Genomic DNA, 21077 nt, shown 5'->3' on the forward strand with positions numbered 1-21077 from the left:
TGGAGTGTCAAGGTGGTCTTTGGCAAACTTCAGGCATGCAGCAATGTTTTTGTTGGAAAGCAGCGGTTTCCTTCGTGGTGTCCTGCCATGGATACCATTCCTGTTTAATGTTTTCCATATAGTAGACTCATGAACAGAGAGGTTAACCAGTTCCAGTGATTCCTTCAAGTCTTTAGCTGTCACTCTAAGGTTCTTTTTTAGCTCACTGAGCATTCTGCGGTGTGCCCTTTGAGTCATCTTGGCTGGAAGACCACTTCTAGGGAGAGTAGCCACAGTACTAAATCATCTCCATTTATAGATAATTTGCCTGACTGTGGACAGATGAATATGTAAGCTCCTCAAGATAACTTTTTAACCCTTTCCAGCTTCATGCAAAGCAACAATTCTTGATCATAGGTCTTCTGAGATCTCATTTTTGCTAGGCAAAGTCCACGTCAGCAGATGCTTCATGTGAATAGCAAACTCAAAATGTTTAAGTGCTTTTTATAAGTCAAAGTAGCTCTAACCCACACCTCCAATCTCGTTTTATTAATTGATGCCAGGTTTTCCCAACTCCAGACTCTAATTAGCTTTTGTTGATGTCATTAGCCTAGGTGTTCACATACTTTTTCCAACCTATACTGTGAATGCTTGAATGATGTTATCAATATTTACAAGAACAATAAAAAATATTTGGGTGTTATTAGTTAAAACAGATTGTGTTTGTTAATTATTGTAAGCAGATTTTAAGACACATTTATACATAAATGCAGGTAATTCCAAAGGGTTCACATACTTTTTCTTGCCACTATAGTGGCAAGAAAAAGTATGCAAACCCTTTATTTTTATATATATATATATATATATATATATATATATATATATATATATATATATATATATATATATATATATATATATATATATAATGTGCATTTATAAAACACATTTCTCTAGGTGGCATTTAAACATTGATTATTAATATAATCTAACATTTTTGGTAATACCCCATATGTTTTGTGTAAAATAACATGTTTACTAATAAATGATATACAAAAAAAAGTTAATATAGGCTATTGTTTAAAATTTCACTTAAAGTACTTAAAATTGCTTCACATTTCAGTCCATTTTAAATCTACTCCCTTAAATTAAAATTCTAATTGCAATTCTACCTCAAATTCAGAAATGTAATTGGAATTTAAAAGGCATTCTCAATTCATTTCTGAATGGCACCCAAACCTGTGTGCACTGGTGTATATGTGTGTACTGTTTGTACTGCACATAAACACACACAGAATAACCAATTATAAATCCTATAATAAATATAAGACAAAATAAAGCTTATACTTCACAAAAGCAGTATCATGAAAATGTAAATGAAAATAAAAGCTCTATATGTGCATATATAACCAATGAAGCATAGCAATGGAGATAAGTCAGCCATGTAAACAGGCACATAACTGTGTTCCCTACAGGGGTAAACACGTTTGCGCTCAGTAGTATGTGTGTGCACATATAAGTTTGTGTCTATATCTATGTGCATGCTCATACAGTAAATGCTTATGGCTGTGTACTATAAATGCTATGCACTGTAAAAGTACGTGTCTGCTTATCATGCTTGTATGTCATTCAGAATCAAGACTCAAGATTTAAAGTCTAATTCAATTGCTGATTGTGTTATTTAAGTAGACTGTGTTTGTCTACTGTTCTGACCAAATCTTTTAACCAATATCTGCAGAAATCCAGGTAAGAATTAACATACTTTTCCTGCATCTATACGTGTCTGTCTGCTTTAAATGTGCATTTCTATTGTGTATGTTTCTATATGTTGAATCCTGTCTGCAAGGACACACAGGCTTGATTCATTAATAGCCTAAAGCAGAATTCAGCACACACTCTGCCTATGACTCAAACCATGCCTATCCTCTAAGCTCCACAGAAGCCTACAGTGGCATTATTTGGGACTAGCTTGTTACTGCCAGTCTGTGGTTAGCTACAGTACCTCTGGGGCAATATGTGCAGTTTACTCTATAGAATCTCACTCATAGAATCATGCAGCATGCTGATACAAGGAGATGGCTGATCACTTATATAATGCTGTGCACATCATGTGTTTGGTTAGCATGGATGAGTGTGCAAGATGGTGCTTTATCGTGTGGGACTGAGGTTAGGTTTGACTGCTTATCTGACATGGCTCAGTGGTTTGTGATAAATTACTTCTTCCCTACCCTTTTCTCTCTATCTTTCTTTTCACTCTCACACATTCACATAAACAGCTCGTCAAATTTACAACCGTGTGCTTGTTAATAAAATCGGTGCAGAATGTTAAGAGGCTGTACAATGAATCATTTTCCTCCCCATTTTTAATTAGCTTTCAGCTCGTTTTGCAGAGCCAGACTTTTGACAGTCAGCATAGGGTCTGGTCCACTTTGCCCCTCAGGGCGTTTTCAGACCTGTAGCTCATTTGATTTGTTTCCAAAACGGGAGCTAAAATTGTTACAATTTTGCATTTTTCTCTTGGTTCGGTTTTCTTTCACAAGGCATCATTTCAAAATGGACCAATGTCAATAAAAGTCAAATGTGAGCAAATTGTCCCTTTATTGTTCAGAATGGTTGTGTGCTGTTCCGGAATTTTGCACATCCATTGATATACCGGTTAAAATGATAAACCTGTAAAATGTTTGTCAACCGTAACACATTTTCAAGTATTGTTTATGTCACGCTTATGCAAAGCATCACAGTATGGTACAGAATGCACGTTCCAGTCAGAAGTTGCACTGCAAATATACTTTATCTGACACATGAATGAAATGGGATGTAAAATCTGTGTCATAGTTATTTTATCTTTCATTAGTTGCTTTTGCATTATTTCTGCATTGAAAAGTGCATGTTCTCATGGTCACAGAGCAGGCTCTCGTGCACGCACACACACACACACACACACACACACACACAAACTTGTTATATCATTGTGGGGATTCTCCATAAACTTCCATGCATTTTATGGATTTTATACAGATCTAATGATAATTTCTATCCCCTAACCCTAACCCTACCCCTAAACCTAACCCTCACAGAAACCTTTTTGCATTTTTGCATTTAAAAAAAACATCGTTTAGTATGTTTAAGAAGCCATTTCCCTCGTGGGAACTGCTGGCTGGGCCCCACAAGGTAGGTAATCTCAGGTTTTACTATCCTTGTGGGGACATTTGGTCCCCACAATGTAGCATAAACATATATATATATATACACACACACACAGAGAGAGAGCAGAGAGAAGCCACAAAAAAAATGTTTTTTTGTTTTTATCTGTCAAAAAGTTTGCTGACGCCATCTTACCTGTGTTCTGCTGCTATCCGAGAGAGGTGATCGTACTAAAATTACCTCAGGAATTCTAAAACAACTCCTATTTTAAACATGCAAATATATATAATAAAGTCGCAAAAAGGCTATATATGCATTTTGATGATGAATTACAGTGACGTGCTGACCTACAGATGTCTTCTCCAAAGATCTATCAGGTAGGTTCATGGTTTTAATTGGGATATTGTTTGGTTCGTTGTGTCAGATTGCATTCTCACCACAAGCAAACCATTCCAGGGTTCGTTTGCAATTGATCCGAGATTGTTTTGGGTGCGGTGTGTTGCCATGTTCATGCCTAAACGAACCAAACTAAGGGAGAAAACGCACAAGGTTCTGAAACAAATGCTCCAAATGAGCCAGGTGTGAAAACACCCTTATTCTGGCCAGGTACAGCCCACTTAGACAGGAAGAGATTGCCTATATGTGACTTTAACTGAAATGTAACTCCACTGATTGTTGGGTTAAGGGTTAGGGTTAATAAAATATGCATTCCTGATTACTGTGTTACATCCTTTACAACTAAAACAACTTGCTTTACAACTCGCTTTTGGCACCACTCTGTGGACATTTCACCCGTAAAACCAAGGCGAAAATAGCATACTACCACTACTCTTACTACTTTTGCCATGTGTCTAAGGCAGAAATAGTATGAGTAGTATGGTAGTAAGCAATTCTGAACACAGCCCAAGTGTATCTTTCTGGGAACTGCAAGACGACAAGGAACACCCACTACACAACACCCACTCCAAGTAATGCACCCCTTGGATCATAAAGCGATTGTATTGGCTGAAAGAACTTTTAAACTCCTATGCAATTGCTTTAAGATTCATGTTGTGTTAACTATGCAAATATAACAAAAAAAGAACTTTTAAATTATATGTCACACATCATATTATTAAACTGAAGATATGAATGGTTAAATTAAAAATGTCTTTGTTCTGTTTTCTCCAGTTACCTCTGTAAAAGGGTCAAACTATTAGTCCGATGTCGGATTCCAATAAAATGGCTGAAGGTCTTTTCTGAGTGCTGAAGCAAAAACACTTATTATTCATTTGCACTTTATCAATTGACTCCATTATTAATTTGATCTGACTCCAATTTTATATTAATCTGACTCCAATTTAAGTTGAACCTCTAATTTAGATTTTTGAACATTCTTTTAATTTAATCTTTTTAAGTTATTGATTACTATCATTATCCTTTCATTCGGGTCCCGATTGTCGCTCAGAGTCATATGCCTGCCGATTAATTACATAGATCTCATGGTCACAAAATCGCCAGTTCCGTTCATAGTCAGCGGTTGCAGGTTTACTAATATCATCTGGTTCGGCCGCCTACTGCTTGCTCATAACCAGATGATAGTTTTATTTAGTCACGTTTCATACAGCTTGCTAAGACGGTGATAAGCAATGACTGGTAGTCTTACGTGTTTTTCTCCTATTCATAAGCTCCTGTAATGATCATTATCCTGGACATAAGTTTGTGGTGCGTCCCTCGAATCTACCAGTGATAAATGATTTCGGAGGAATACCGAATAAATCAAAAAGTAAAAAATATTTTGCCAGGTATGATTTAAAACGTTAGTTACAAAATCAATCAAAGCTAATTTCACACATGATCAGAATAAACAAAAATTCCTAAAAATAAAAGACATCAAAGAAACATACCTGGCGATAGAAAATGACATGCAGCGATAAGCGTGGGATATCTGACTACAGACTCCCCTAAGTTCCTTGCCAACCTTCCTTAAATATCCATACAGAAAACATTGTGTACCAAATGCTTCCACTGCGGCAGACCGATTTTAGCTGAAGAACTTTCGACCTGCTGTCGCAGAATTCACAGTGGGATCAGTGTGTTATTTCTCAGACACAATTCAAAACATGCAGTTTTACTTATATCTAGTTTATTTGCTATTACGTGCCTCAAAACTGAAGGTGTGTATGTTATACCTTTCAAAGATTCTATGTCATAAACCTGACGAACTTTGGCAAATCAAGGTATGAGTTTTTCCTCAAAAGTGCTCATCAAAAAACATTTTAACACCGTTTTGTTTCCCTGCAGACAAATAAATACCTGTTCAACACGACTGATTGAAGTCATGTTTACATTTAGGCATTTGGCAGATGCTTTTATCCAAAGCGACTTACAGTGCACTTATTACACGGACAATCCCCCCAGAACAACTTGGAGTTAAGTGCCTTGCTCAAGGACACAATGGTGGTGGGGATGTGGGGATCAAACCAGCAACCTTCTGCTTACCAGTTCTGTGCTTTAGCCCACTACCACTTACTTTTATGCTGCCTTTATGTGCTTTTTCAGCTTCAAAGTTTTGAACCCTGTTGACTTGCCTTGTATGGATATACAGAGCTTTGATATTCTACTAAAAATCTTTGTGTTCAGAAGAAGAAAGAAAGTCATACACATCTGGGATGGCATGAGGGTGGGTAAACTATCCCTTTAAACGATAAAAATGACAAATAATTTTCACAAATGTTCTTAGACTCTATACAGGCACACCACTTAAACCAATAGTACATATAAAAAAAATAAAAAATAAATAATACTCTAAAGAGGTCAAGTAACACAATTGCCCTCAGTCACCTTGAAACCTCAGTTTAATTCCTTTATTTCCTTAATTCTGGCCCGGTACATTTAAAGCTATAAGCCTAAAAGTTCAAACGTTCCTATTTAAGCAGATTTTTCTCTCCTTTTGTCAAAGTCTTAGAGTAATACACAGACAGTTTTATGTTTAATTGTACCCAAGCTATTTAACCCTTAAATGCATGATAATTTTCTCAAACACTCTTACATATTCGGGTTTTTAGAGACCCAGTACTTATATCTATCAAAAATGGATGTACAAAATGCCCAGATAGTGTCACATTTTCAAAATGTTTTCTAGTCAATTAGAAAATAATAAAATAAAATATATTTTGATGTTTTATTTTTCATAAATCAAAGAGATAATGCAACAAATCAGGACAAATCTAGAACAGGATTCATTATTTTCACACTGAAATTTACCACAGCATGTCAGCTAGCCTGAGAATAGACGTTTGACGTTCATCTGATGATGTCATATGTTTGCTCCAAGCAATTTTACATTCTTTTCATGAAAAGCACACTGTAAAATCTGGCTATAGGTGCTCAACATACTGTGTTATTGAACCCAAGGCCTTTGTAACCATGTCTTGAACACTGGGGGGGACCAAACCATTTTGAAGGTGGGGGGGTCATGGGTGTCGAGGTCACAAATATAATTGTCCTCTTTGGTCCTTTAAAATAGTAAAGGTTCTGAATGCAATCATTTTTTTTTTAACACAGAAGTTCACATAGTACAAGACTACCACTGTGTCTAAATGGCTAGCAATTTGCCTGTTTTAGTCGTCTTTTTTTTTTTTTTTTTTTGTGCTGTATCAAAGAAAAGACTAATGTAATTTTAATTTCTTTTCATCACTGATGTATCTGTAAAATGATATGACTGTGTCAGCTGGCTAGCAAAAAGAAAATACACAAAATTATTTACTGCCATCAAGTTGTCCCTCATAGTGTATTTTCTCCCCAGTAGAATCTTAACACATCTTTTCTTTGAGAACCCGAATGCTGCTCTTTTCTATACAAAAACAGTTCATATTGAGCACTACTGTTGAGGTCCAAAGAAAAAATATCATTATTAATATACCGTAAAAGTAGTCCATACAACACAAAGCTGTTGTGTGGCCCCAGAAAGCTTGGAATATTACGCACGAGTCATATGGACTACTGTTATGATGTCTTTATACTGAACCTTTAATAGTGCTTTATAGTATTTTTTCCTTTTTGAAGCTCAACAGCTCCTGCTCACTATAAACTGTTATTCTATGGAATAGAGCTGCTTAAAATATATATTTGTATGTTCCAATAAAAAGTAATAGCATGTGGGTTTTGAACAACATAAAGGTGAGTAAATGAGTGAGTAAAAGTAAATTTTCAATATTTAGGTGAACTACTCCTTTTACTGGTGGCTCATTTTTTGAGCACAGACCTGACAAGACATACTCAAAATAAAAGTGTCTCTTTTAAAAGAAGACTCTAAGGAAATGCTGTACACAATTCAGAATTAATTAAAGATATAAAGAAATTATTTAGTAAATCTTAAATTGATTTTAAATTATTACCTAATAAAATTTGATTTACAAATATATGACACTGTCCTTGCCACAACCTAAAAACTCAATTGAAGCCACAACTCACAGGTTTTACGATGTTCTAGTTCTAATTTGAGGGTGAAAATGCTCTACTTTGTGTTATAGATCATTTTCTAAGACAATATCAAGTGAATTTTCTAAAAATGTACTTCAGAAACTTACCAGAAAACCACATTTATTCAATTCCTTTACAACATACACACATTCACTCTTTGTTTTAAGCCTGATATGTTGAAAACGGTTCTGTTATTGGTTTCAATGAATCACGTACTGTATGTGACATTTTTAATTCAAAATGGCACTTTTCGTCAGATGGTGAATAGTTTGCACCATTGGAAATGACTGTTGGTCTGTACAACATTTCAGTCATAAAATAGTGAGCAAATATTGCATGTTTAGTTATATACTGACATCTTACATGACACTAACACTTTAACCTAAACTGCTGACACTGACGCGTGCATTCTGCACAGCGCTGGAATAATCCACGAGGTTCCCGCTCAGTTTCTTAAACTTGAGTCCCGCCTTCATCGATTTGATTGGCTATCTCATATGACATTGACGAGTGCTGTTAGACTATTGAGCACAGTATCAGTGAAACTTTTTTAAACCATTATGTTATTCCTGCAACAACTTAGTGACAATTAGACAGCGGTGCACTATGGACTGCAGCTGAAAAGCAACAAGGATATCAGTTATTGGGGGGACAATTTGGCCATATCTGATTATTGGGGGGACTTGTTCTCCTCAATGTATATTGTGGTTACGGCCCTGATTGAACTTAGAGAGCAGTGTGGCCAATGTAAAGCCGATATATCATATACAGTGGGTTAAAAAAAAAAAAATTTTTTAAATGAGACCATGCTGAAAATCTGCCATTGTGTTTATGTAGACCTGAAAATAAACAGAACATTTTAGGATTTAGAAGAATGTTAAACAAAGTAGTGACGTAAAACTAAGAAGAAATATTTAAAGGGATATTTCACCTAAAACTGAAAATTCTCTCATCATTTACTCACCCACATGCCATCCTAGATGTGTATGACTTTCTTCTGCTGAAAACAAACAAAGATTTTTAACTATAAATCTCCACATTCACTTTCACTTCCACATTCTTCTTTTGATTTTGGCGATTCGCATACATGTGCATCTCGCCAATTATGGATTTATAGTAAAAAAAGAACTTAAATATTGATCTGTTTCTCACCCACACTTATCATATCACTTCAGAAGATATAGATTTAATCACTGGAGTTGTATGGACTACTGTTATGCTGCCTTTATGTGCTTTTTGGACATTCAAAGTTTTGGTCACCATTCACTTGCATTGTAAGGACCTACAGAGCTGAAATATTCTTCTAAAAATCTTCATTTGTTTTCTGCAGAAGAAAGAAAGTCATACACATCTGGAATGACATGAGGGTGAGTAAATGATGAGAGAATTTTCATTTTTGGGTGAACTACCCCTTTAAGATTCTGCACTATTTGTAAGTCACTAATCAAATTAGCAAATTTGTGAGATCGAACATGTTAACTCATTTGTTCAAAAGATCAGATTTCCTTGTTGTCATTGAAGCACACAAGATATTTTTTTATAGTATTTGCTCAAATTGTGCCACAAATTGTACATTTTGCATTTGTAATGACAGCACTGTTCTTTGAGTGACATTTGACACCCAGGTGAAATCTGCAGCATGAAAACTCACTGAATGAAATCTGTGTAGAACGGAAAACATGTTTTCACCTCTGTTTTGACAACATTCCTGCTGCCTCCATAATCAAAAACACTGATATAGGCCCATGATAGCACATGCTAGAACAAGCAAATTCAGCAAACAAATAAAACCCCGGAGTCTGATAAAAAAAAAAAAAAAAACACTTTAGAAGTCAAATCACTCCCCTGGGCCATCACTCCTGAAGTCAAGAGCAAGTGTTGTGGAGGGAAAATTAAGATATATTGGAGTATCAGGATTTGAGGGGGATCGGATCATGGCTATCACGTTCAAGGTCACCTTCGTGCTTGATGTCACAGATTTGACAGATGTGGATTCTGTCTGACCTTGTGGACCGATGCTGTCACTGTGACGTGATGTCTGGCAAGAGTCGTAGACGGGGAGAAGAGATTTAATGTGTTCATGTTATTTGTAAGACATTATGGGAAAATAAACATTAAAAATCATGATTCCATCTTGGTGAAAGCTAGTGACATTTCAAACCACTTATTTAAAAAAAAAAAAAATTTAAAAAAAGTTATGGCACATAGTTAGTGTTCATGGTGCTGACACATTCAAATGACAGTGTTTCTTTCCCCCTTCTCTGTTCCTGATAATCTCACATCAGCCTTCACCTCTCTGACTAAAGAAAAGTAAAATTCAAAAAGTTCAAACCAGCCTTTGGAGCAATGTATATTCAATGTAACATGTTCCCAGGATTTAACAGTGTATTTAAAAAAAAAAAAAAAAAAAAAAAAAAAAAAACAATTCCATAAAGTAATCCATAAAACTCCAGTAGTTAAATTCATGTCTTCAGAAGCAATTTGACAGGTATCAACAGAAACAGATCAATATTTAAGTCCTTTTTCACTATAAATCTCCACTTTCACTTTCTTCTTCTTTTGTTTTTGGCAGTTCACATTCTTCGTGCATATCACCACCTACTGGGCAGGGAAGAGAATTTATAGTAAAAAAAAAAATAGGACTTCAGTATTGGTCTGTTTCTCACCCACACCTACCACATCGCTTCTGAAGACATGGATTTAACCGCTGGAGTCTTATAGATTACTTTTATCCTGCCTTTATGTACTTTTTGGAGCTTCAAAGTTCTGGTCACCATTCACTTGCATTGTATGGACCTACAGAGCTGAAATATTCTTCTAAAAATCTTTGTTTGTGTTCAGCAGAAGAAAGTCATACACATTTGGGATGGCACGAGGGTGAGTAAATGATGAGAGAATTTAATTTTTGGGTGAACTATCCCTTTAACTATTGTAAATGCCTTACTTTATCCAAGTTTTTTGCTTTTTTTATTTATTTATTTATTTTTATAAACGAGGGACGAGTTGCAATTATTTCTGTGGTAATATACATAATGCCACAAATGCTGTCAATTGAGCTTAATTTATATTGAACCCGGAACATTCCTTTAAAAATAATTTGGTAGAACGTTATTTTACAGTACTGTTCTACATTTACATACTATATAATTACTATGTATTAACCCTAAACGTAACCCTAATCTTAACCCATATTAAGTACATGTAGTTACCTAATATTACTCAGTACTTTCTTGGGTAAGTATACTGAAAGTACACGTTCTGTAAAATAAAGTGCAACCAATAATTTGATAGAGATTGCAAACACAAAGAGCAATGTCATCAGACAATGAAATATTTGAGATTTGATCATAACCAAGATACAGCTCTGGAAGAGACCACTGGGGTTCAGAGGTTGAAAACCTCTGGAATGTGATCAAGAGGAAGATGGATGGCCACAAGCCATCAAACAAAGCCGAGCTGCTTGAATTTTTGCAACAGGAGTGAAATAAAGTCACCCAACAGCAATGTGAAAGACTGGTAGAGAGCATGCCAAGACGCATGAAAGCTGTGATTGAAAATCAGGGTTATTCCACCAAATATTGATTTCTGAACTCTTCCTAAGATAAAACATTAGAATTGTGTTGTTTAAAAATGAATATGAACTAGTTTTCTTTGCATTATTTGAGGTCTGATAACACTGCATCTATTTTGTTATTTTGACCAGTTGTCATTTTCTGAAAATAAATGCTCTAAATTACAATATTTTAATTTGGAATTCGGGAGAAATGTTGTCAGTAATTTATAGAATAAAACCAACATTTTACTCAAACACATACAGAGAAATCCAGATAAACTGATCATTTTGCAGTGGTCTCTTAATTATTTCCAGAGCCGTGTGTGTATATATATATATATACATATATATATATATATATATATATAGAGAGAGAGAGAGAGAGAGAGAGAGAGAGAGAGAGAGAGAGAGATCTAGATGGATAGATAGATAGGTAGATAGATAGATTGATTGATATACACACACAACAACGAACCAGGCTGTACCATTACAGTTTTTGGTTCTTCTTTGTTAGCACAAGCACAGTGCCAAGTTAGTTCTTGGCACTTGGAGAAGTAACTAGTTTTGCTGAATTCCACTTAGGTCAGAAAACAGGTGAAGGCTAATAAATTCTCTTAACAGCAAAAACACAACATACCTTGTATTACTTTCTGCTTCTTACTGCTCCCTACACATTGATAAATATTAAAGGCACATAACACCCTTCTTTTCCTTATAATTTATAACATGTTTTCTTATAACCGCTCACAGATTATCTCTGATTCCAATATACAATATCTTCAACCATTCACTGAAAGCAAAACATTGTGGCCTAGAAATAAAACCCGTCTTTTGTCAAAACAAATAAACAGCTTTTGATGTCCGCAGGAGGCATTCAGTAACAGGATTTCCATAAATAAGTAAATCCCAGTTTTAGATGGGATTTTCACTGACGCTGGTGTAAGAATTTTCTTACTAAGAGGTATTTTATGCTAATGCAAATTTATTTGTAACCCGACTGCAGCTTAAGAATGAAGGCATAACCCTAGAGCAAACTCATTGCTCTCTGTTGTCAAAGACAACAGCCTGTCCATACTTTTCATCTTCAGACTCGGCTGGGAAGGGTGAAAATTCTTTGAAACAACAAAGTGTTTTGCAAAGTTTGGGTTTTCAAAGACTTGTGCTGCAGCTGTGTAAATAATAAACCATGTGAACCGTTCTCATTTTATAGTCTTGCACAGAAAAACATACATTCTGAGTTCATCTAAACTACATGCGTTCTCTTTCATTTGGTGTTACTTGGAATTAGGCCAGAAACATACTCTACACAAGTAGCTGAACATACACCCATCGGCCACAACATTAAAACCACCTGCCTAATATTGTCCCCCTTGTTCTCCGTTGACCTCTCTCATCAACAAGGCGTCTCCATCCGCAGAACAGCCGCTCACTGGATGTTTTTTGTTTTTGGCACAAACAATCATGCCATGGTCCAAATCACTGAGATCAATTTTTTTCCCCATTCTAATGGTTGAACATTAACTGATGCTCCTGACCCATATCTGCATGATTTTATGCACTGCACTGCTGCCATACGATTGGCTGATTAGATAATCGCATGGATGATTGTTGGTGCCAGATGGGCTGATTTGAGTATTTCTGTAACTGTTTCCGCACAACAGTTTCTAGAATTTACTCTGAATGGTGCCAAAAACAAAAAACACCCAGTGAGCAGCAGTTCTGTGGATGGAAACGCCTTGTTGGTGAGAGAGGTCAACAGAGAATGATCAGAATGGTTTGAACTGACAGAGTCTACGGTAACTCAGATAACCACTCTTTACAATTGTGGTGAGAAGAATATCATCTCAGAATACTATTCTGAGATGCGGGTTGGTGCTGTTTTGGTGGCATGAGGGGGACCTACACAGTATTAGGCAGGTGGTTTGAATGTTGTGGCTGATCATTGTAGACGTGATAGCTTGGTCAATACACTGCAAGTGCGCGGTCCTGTATGCTCTAACAAATATAACGTGTGTTCTTGCATTACAGTGGTGGAAACCAATCTCAGTATCCAAGGGGGCAATAGAGGTCAATTTTGTCATTAAATCAGATGTGTTATTATTCAGGTAACTAGCTAACCACTAACTTTAACTGCTGCTCAACTTCAAACTGTTGCTCTGCCATGAAAGTAGTAGACCTGAAAGCGGCCTTTGTCTGAACGCAAATTGAGCTCTAACAAATTTCAAACACAACAATGAAAAAGCATTTGTGTTCACATAGGCCTGGTTTCAACCTGGTATTAAGATGCGTTATGGGTGATCTGATCACATGTGGTCAGCCCTAAATACAGGTCTCAACTGGGTCTAAACCATTTTGTGATCGGATCACAAAAACCACATACGAATGTGGTCAAAATGCATGTGACCACATCGCATTTGAGGTGTAAACGCTAATCTTTCCTGTATGCGTCTTGGCAGCAGTGAAGCACCACACCTCTAAAACGGCTAAAACAAGAGTTTAAATGTTGCCGTTTACAAGCGGCTTTAAAGGAAATAACTTTAAAAAGCGTATACATACACAATCACAAGAGCTTCACGGATCTTCTTTAGTGTGTCTGATATCAACACAAATGACAAGCACGAACACCTGAAGCTCCTTTAATACAGGTAATGCACTAAATAACAGATAAATCTGCTTGACATGTTGCGTTTGTGCTTAGATAAAATTTCAACCACATCTGGGAGAAACAGCTCGCCATTGTTTTGCACTTTCTTTGTCTTTTCTGACTTTGTTGTTCTTTAATATAGTAACACAGTAATAGTAATAGTAACACATTGACATAGTGATTGATGTACAGTATGTCGTCATGAAGCAGAGACCCTCCCCTTCAAATCCGACCAGGTGTAAACAGCGATGTGTCTCACCTTGACCACATGTGATCAGATCACCTGAGACGCATCTTAATACCAAGTGGAAACGGGCCATACTTGCATAGAGTATGTTTCGAGTTGTAGATGGAAAAAAAAAAACCACTATTATGGGAAAATCTACCTAGTAAAATCAAGGACAGCACCAAGGATGCAGAAAATAAGATGTGAAATAACAGAAATTGGTTTATAATAAACACCATGATTAGACTTTATTGAACACCATCGACATTACAAAAAGGTGCCATTTCACAAGCCTCATAGCGGCCACTAAAGACCTTCCAGTCAAAATGCAGTGTTTTTTCTCATGAAACAGGCAACTTCCCTCATACAAACAGCAGCTAAACACCTGCACGTCCAGACTAAACCAACACGAATACAAAACAAAGAAGTTAAACGAACAAGCAACAATGACAAGCAACATTAACAAATATGTTATGGCTTTCCGCTCTTCTCCCTTTTTGGGTACATGGATTTTTGAATTCATTGCAGCATAATTTCTATTTTGTGGCCCCAAAATATCTGGACACTTCAGCCACATTTAAAAAATGTATGAATGTTTTTGAATGACTTAAAAGCAATCACAGAAATGGCTAAGTGAAGTTAGTTCTAAGAAAAGTTCTAATATCATTTGTTTGCAGACGCCACTTGGTTAGATATGTTGTATCTAATGCAATAAAATTCAGACATTTTTAGTGTGACTAAAGTGTCCAAATACTTTTTGGAGTCACTTAATATCGACTTAATGAAGGCTTCACATGGTCTTTGTGTATATTCCAGACACGGCCGATGGCCTCGGACTTTGCTTTCATACAGTGCTGGCTGTTATCGGCACGGCGGTTCAGATGGATGAGGACTGGGTCTATACAGCTGCTGCAATCGGACCGGTCTCACAGGCCAGCCAGGTAACTGTCCAATAACTCTCAGCCCGACAGGCTGCCTGGGGCAGGAATGAGGGACCCCGGGCCCCGAGGCCTGAGGCTGGCCTGATCGTGAGTCCAGGGGAGGTAAGACCGAAGCAGAAGTAGAGGAAAGGGGCAACAGGATGGCCGGGGTCAGACCGTATCGGAGCTGGAATACGCGGGGAGGGCAATGAGCGCTGATGCCATTGGGGCGGGACTCTTTAAGCTCCTCCTCCCTCTTTGGCTCCTCTTCCTGTTTCTTCTGTTTCCTCTCGGGTCGGCTGAGCTCCTGGAGTTTTTCGGCTTGAGCACGGCGGACATGGTACGTCTTCCTGTGGCTTTGAAAGGAATCCATGAATTCCTCTAGGGGCACGTGGCCCTCCATGAATCTCTCCAGCAAATCCTGTGAAGGTCAAATGACAAATAAACAGGTATTAGAAGACAGGAAGTCATGCAGGATTCACAACAAGCATGACGCAGATGCAAACATCCCTTCTGACTCATGTTCCAAAACACACTGTATCTATAAAAATCTTTTAATACTAACCACATAATTTCAGCCAGTGGTGTTTGATAAGGAAAACATCACTATTACTATATCTCATACTTCATACTTGTGGTATATTAACAAACCCTTAATCCTAAGAATTAAACTTACTTTAAAAATAAGTGGGCCTCACTTAAAAATAAATAAAGATAATTATTAAGTTATTTTTGAGTTAACTCAACTTAAGTTTGTCCAACTCAAATTACAGAGCAAGGAAATGTAATAACTTCCTTCATAATGAGTTAGTTATTTTTTTTTTTTTTTTTTTTGGTATTTTTTTTTTAAGGTGAAAAATGTTGACACATATTGTAAAAATACACACAGTCAACTTAATATTTAAAGCTAACTAAATTCAGAAACCCAAGTGATCCAACACAGTTTGTTAATTCACTAAATGCAAAATGTCTCATTGAGCCGATAAATTCTTGTCAAGAGCTTTTGTTCAGTCAATTTTCATTAATCAATTTTTATGCATTCACAAATGGTCTCAAACAGTGTTGGGAAGATTACTTCTGAAATGTAATCTGGTACTTATTACAAATCATACAACAGAAATTGTAATCAGTAAAGTATTTATAGATTATATGTGGCATGCTTTGATGTAATCAAATTTTAAGTGTTAGTACCAATTAATGCTCATTTAACAATAGTAAACATGAAATCAAACAACTTTCCTGAGTCTCAACACCCCTTAGTCAAAACTGATGCAATGTAATCAATACTTAATCATGTAATCCATAAAAAAATTACAAGTACTTGACTTTTGTAATTTGATTACTTAATACAGATAATATGTAGTCCATTACTACCCAAAAGTGGTCTCAACATTCAAAGGCATTACAATTCATTGACATTGTAATTTTTGTCAGTCTAAATAGATGGGTAAACTTGCTATCTTCACTAGCAGTTGAAAGTGTAAGTACCTTATTACATGATATTGCATGGAACTAACTTAAAAATGCTCATAAGTAAGCACAATAATAATTTCTTGGAATTTCTTGAGTATCTAACTAGTTCAACAAAGTAATGTTTGTTTGTGAAATCTTGTTGAGATTACTCAGAATATTAAATGGACTCCACCAACCCTCCCCTTGTTGAGGAGAGACTATTACTTTTCTAAACAATCTGACTTATGATTTTTGCATGGTAGACAATAAAATGGGTGAAAAAATTCCAAAGACTCACTTTGAGGGAGCGACTCAAGTCATATTTAAAAACTAGAATATCAGAGACTTGGGTGTTGGCTCTTTTGACTTGGGCAAGTAAGCAGCTACCAGGCATTTACATTTGGCAGACACTTTTATCCAAAGCAACTTACAGTGTACTTAATACAGGGACAATCCCCCTGGAGCAACCTGGAGTTAAGTGCCTTGCTCAAGGACACAATGGTGGTACACCACCACCACTCCAACCACCCAGAAGCAGATGCATTTAAAATCAGGGCACACACAAGAACTGTCATGCATGCACAGTAAAGGTTTCTTACACAATAACATGCTGTACAAATACTCACTCAGCGCAGCAGAGCACTATGTATGAATTTAACATGACCCAATGTGTCTACATGCGCCTCCGGTCAAAGGGGGGTGGGTGTCTGCCCTCTGTCTGTCTCCTCTGAATAATTGATAAGTATCGTCTGTACAAACCCACCCCCTAAATGTCTTCTCAGAAAGAACAATGTCTAGGACTAGCAAACTACACATCAGTGTGGACCAATAACAGCCAAGATACACCACTAACAATGTGCTTTATTTTGTCTGTAATTAAATAGTTTGGTTCCCAAGTTTGATTGGAATGGTTAAATTGTACTATGACCATCTAAGTGAAAACTAGATTTTGAAATGTTCTGAAGAAAATGTGAGTGGTGCTTACAAGTACAAAATTTGCCACCACAATGCAAAGGTGTTCAAGGTGGTTGTCAAAATGTTGCTGTGGTTGCATACTGGCCAAAGTCACAAGAGCCCACCCCAAACTCTCTATAATATTGTGGTCCCTAGATATGGCTCAGGTCCATCATTCATTATTCATGTTACAATCCAAGTTACAAATGTAATTTATGCAAAATTTACAAATAAAGCAGTGTTTCCATCCCACGTGTTTAACAAAATTATCACTTTTGTGGAAATTTGTGGAAAATAGACATGAAAATGGCAGTTGCAGCAACTGTGGCTCCTTTATTGAATGAATTTCTATTTTAATGAATTTCTTAGGGTTTACAGTGTGCAGACAAAACGTTTTGACGAACTTGTGTTCAGCGGCAGATGGCTTCTGTCCGGGAGCAAAAGTGTGTCAGACAGTTCTAGGAGGTAATAGCAGACAATCATTTTGATGACATGCTTTGGCATTTCAGAATAACCAGAACAACATTACAGATGCTATGCGATGATACTGTTGATGTTCTCAGAGGCAATTATGTATGGCTTGTTGAGGCAATGTCACATGACTGTTTTGATGCGCATCTATATTCCTATTTAATTTCTTTAGTAACAGACTATAAAATTCACTATGAATACAACAATGTTAGCCCACATTCGCTCAGAAGCATAAAAAATATGATTGTTCCATTTGTTTGCATGTAGTAAAATTCAATTTTAGCATGAACATATACTGTATTTCCTCTATGTGCTCATATTCCTTATAAATATTCACTACATGATGTGTTAGATCAGAGATGGTTTAACAAAGGGCTTTACAAAAGCTCAGCACAACATGTATAATAAGAAAAAACACTACATAGATGACTTCTCTTCTTGTTGACTCGGCTGCACCGCTCTACCCATTCAACCATCTTTGATGGATCTTTGTGGGGTTATCTCTCCTCGGGCTGTAAATAAGCACTGAGTCCTCCACCCCACAGAGCCTGAATCGATTGCTCCGCGACATTGTGGTTAGGCCCTTGACACCTGATTGATGGTCTCAATCCATCATAAGTGAGCTATGCTCTGAGCCAGTCTTTAGCAGGACGTGTGCCACATCAGTAGCACACATGTATTTATCAGCCAGATTTAAGCCATGCATCCCTAAAGGACTGGCATATTCTTGTGCCACAGCATCTGGAAAAAGCCTGACAACATCTTTGAATTTCTTTCATAGACTGCTTTTAAATGAAACCATAAAATTTTAATGATGGGTATCATTGAGGAATTATGAAGAGCTAATAAACAGCAGGAGACCACATGAAACAGTGTTCAAAGACTGCTTTACCCATTGATATTTTCTCAACAGTCATAAGTACAAGAAAAATGAAAGTTCTTCAAAAATCTAATCTTTGAATTCATGTAATAGCTTTTGGATCCTTGTAACTTTCTTTTCATCCTATAGTAGTTATTGGTGCTTGCTAAGGCAAAATTTTTTAGCAATGTGCAAAAGACCCCTCAGAACACTTTAGCAACCCCCAAAACCCTCTAGCAATGTGCTAAATACCCCTTAGAAAACATTAGCAATCGTCCAAAACACTTTAGACATTTAGCAATGCATTAAAACCAACTCAGTACACCTTAGCAAACCCCCACCCCCCCCCCCAAAAAAACCTGTCTCGGTTAGGGAGGGAACGAGACGTTGTGTCGAAGTAGTGACACTTGGGGTCGATCTTGAGAGCCCGAGACACCTTCAGATCTTTGAGAAAAGGCCAATGAGAATTGGCGAGTAGAATTTGCATGCCACTCCCCCCGACATACGGGCATAAAAGGGAGGCTGGAATGCAGATTCATTCAGGTTTTTGCACTGAGGAGCCGAGACAAGGTCCCGGCCATTACAGCGTTGTAGTTCAGCCTGTGGCAAGAGGGACACAATGTCTTGTTCCCTCCATCAGGGAACGGAGGTTACGACAGTAACCGAGACGTTCCCCTTCTGTCACTCACTCGACGTTGTGTTAACGTAGTGACACTAGGGTTCCCTATACGAAACGCCACAATGGCTGAACTGTGTTACGTGAACTGCCGATGCAGGTGTAGGCAAGCTACTGTGTGCGTAGGAACAGCTGCTGCCTTTTCTCTCTAAGTTTTTCTCTCCACAGAAAATTAGATTCGGCTGGGGCCTTTAAATGCTCATAAAATGCGCCGGGGAAGGCATTCTTTTCCGTTCCTATTCTTTCAGGGGAAAAGACCCCGCGGAGGCCACACCCTGCCCAGAAGGGGAGGGTAAAAAAGTGGCAAATACAAGGAGGGTTCAACCTCCTGGCGCCTCTCAGGAACCTGATGATCAGGTTGTGCTTACTGAGAGACTTACCTTCAACAGCGTCGTGGTGTGCTGCTATAGCAGCTACATAGACCTTGAGAGTGGAGGGGGACAGCCGCCCGTCCAACTTCTCTTGCAGGAAGGAAAGCACTGATCCGACTGCACACCTCTGGGCATCTTCTCTACAGGAAGAACACCACTTAGCAAAGATACGCCACTTCAGGGTATACAGCTGCCTTGTAGAAGGAGCTCTGACCTGAGTGATCGTGTTAACCACTGCGGGCGGTAGACCAGTTAGATCTTCCGCGTCCTGTCCAGGGACCAGACATGGAGATTCCAGAGGTCTGGGCGTGGGTGCCAGAGGGTGCCCCGTCCCTGAGAAAGAAGGTCCTTCCTCAGGGGAAATTGCCAAGGAGGTGCTGTCGCGAGGGGCGTGAGATCCAAGAACCAGGTCTGGGTGGGCCAATACGGAGCCATGAGAATTACCTGCTCCTCGTCCTCCCTGATCTTGCACAGACCCTGTGCAAGTAGGCTCACTGGGGGGAACGCGTATTTGTGCAGCCTCCGGGGCCAGCTGTGTGCCAGCGCGTCTGTACCAAGGGGAGCTCCCGTCAGGGCATACCAGAACGGGCAGTGGGAGGATTCCAGGGAGGCGAACAGGTCTACCTGTGCCTTGCGGAATTGACTCCAAATCAGCTGGACTATCTGGGGGTGGAGTCTCCACTCTCCTCTGAGCATCACCTGCCGCGACAGAGCATCTGCTGTGGCATTGAGGTTGCCAAGGATATGAGTGGCCCGCAGAGACCCGAGTCACCGATGACTCCAGAGGAGGAGGTGACGGGCGAGTTGCGACATGTGACGAGAGTGTAAACCACCTTGGCGGTTTATATAAGCCACTGTCGTCGTGTTGTCCGTCCAGACCAACACGTGCTTGCCCTGGATCAACAGCATTAGCCTCCGCAGGGTGAGCTGTACTGCTAGCAACTCGAAGCAGTTGATGTGCCAACGCAGGCGAGATCCTGTCCAGGAGCCAGCGGCTGCGTGCCCGTTGCGAGTGGAGACTCCAGCCCGCAGGAATGCAAGGTCTGTCCAAGGGCTGAAAAGGCAGCAGCAGGCGGGCGTGAGAGCCACGCGATGTGTGCCGCAGTGCCATGCATACCTCGGGACTCGGGTCTGGAGCCAGTGCTGTAGTGGTCTCATTTGCATCAACATGATCGGCGTGACCACCGCTGAGGATGCCAAATGCCCCAGGAGCCTCTGAAAGTACTTCAGTGGGACCGACATTTCCCGCCTGGATAAGTTCAGGCAGTTCAGCACTGACTGCGCGCGCTCACATGTGAGGTGTGCTATCATTGACACCGAGTCTAACTACATGCCGAGAAAAGAGATGCTCTGAACTGGGGAGA

At 38.5% G+C, this 21077-nt stretch overlaps 1 protein-coding gene across 1 annotated transcript in view; it reads right to left on the reverse strand.

Moving 5' to 3' along the window:
* Positions 1-14232: 14232 nt before the first annotated feature.
* Positions 14233-21077, reverse strand: part of vps37d (VPS37D subunit of ESCRT-I) — a 60178-nt gene continuing 53333 nt past the window's right edge. Inside the window, exon 4 of the mRNA XM_051668550.1 lies at positions 14233-15351. Coding sequence (XP_051524510.1) covers positions 14872-15351 — 480 coding nt within the window. The 3' untranslated portion in view covers positions 14233-14871. The remainder of the gene's footprint in view (positions 15352-21077) is intronic.

This window comes from Myxocyprinus asiaticus, chromosome 3, assembly GCF_019703515.2.
Source record: "Myxocyprinus asiaticus isolate MX2 ecotype Aquarium Trade chromosome 3, UBuf_Myxa_2, whole genome shotgun sequence".
NCBI classification, from domain to species: Eukaryota; Metazoa; Chordata; class Actinopteri; order Cypriniformes; family Catostomidae; genus Myxocyprinus; species Myxocyprinus asiaticus.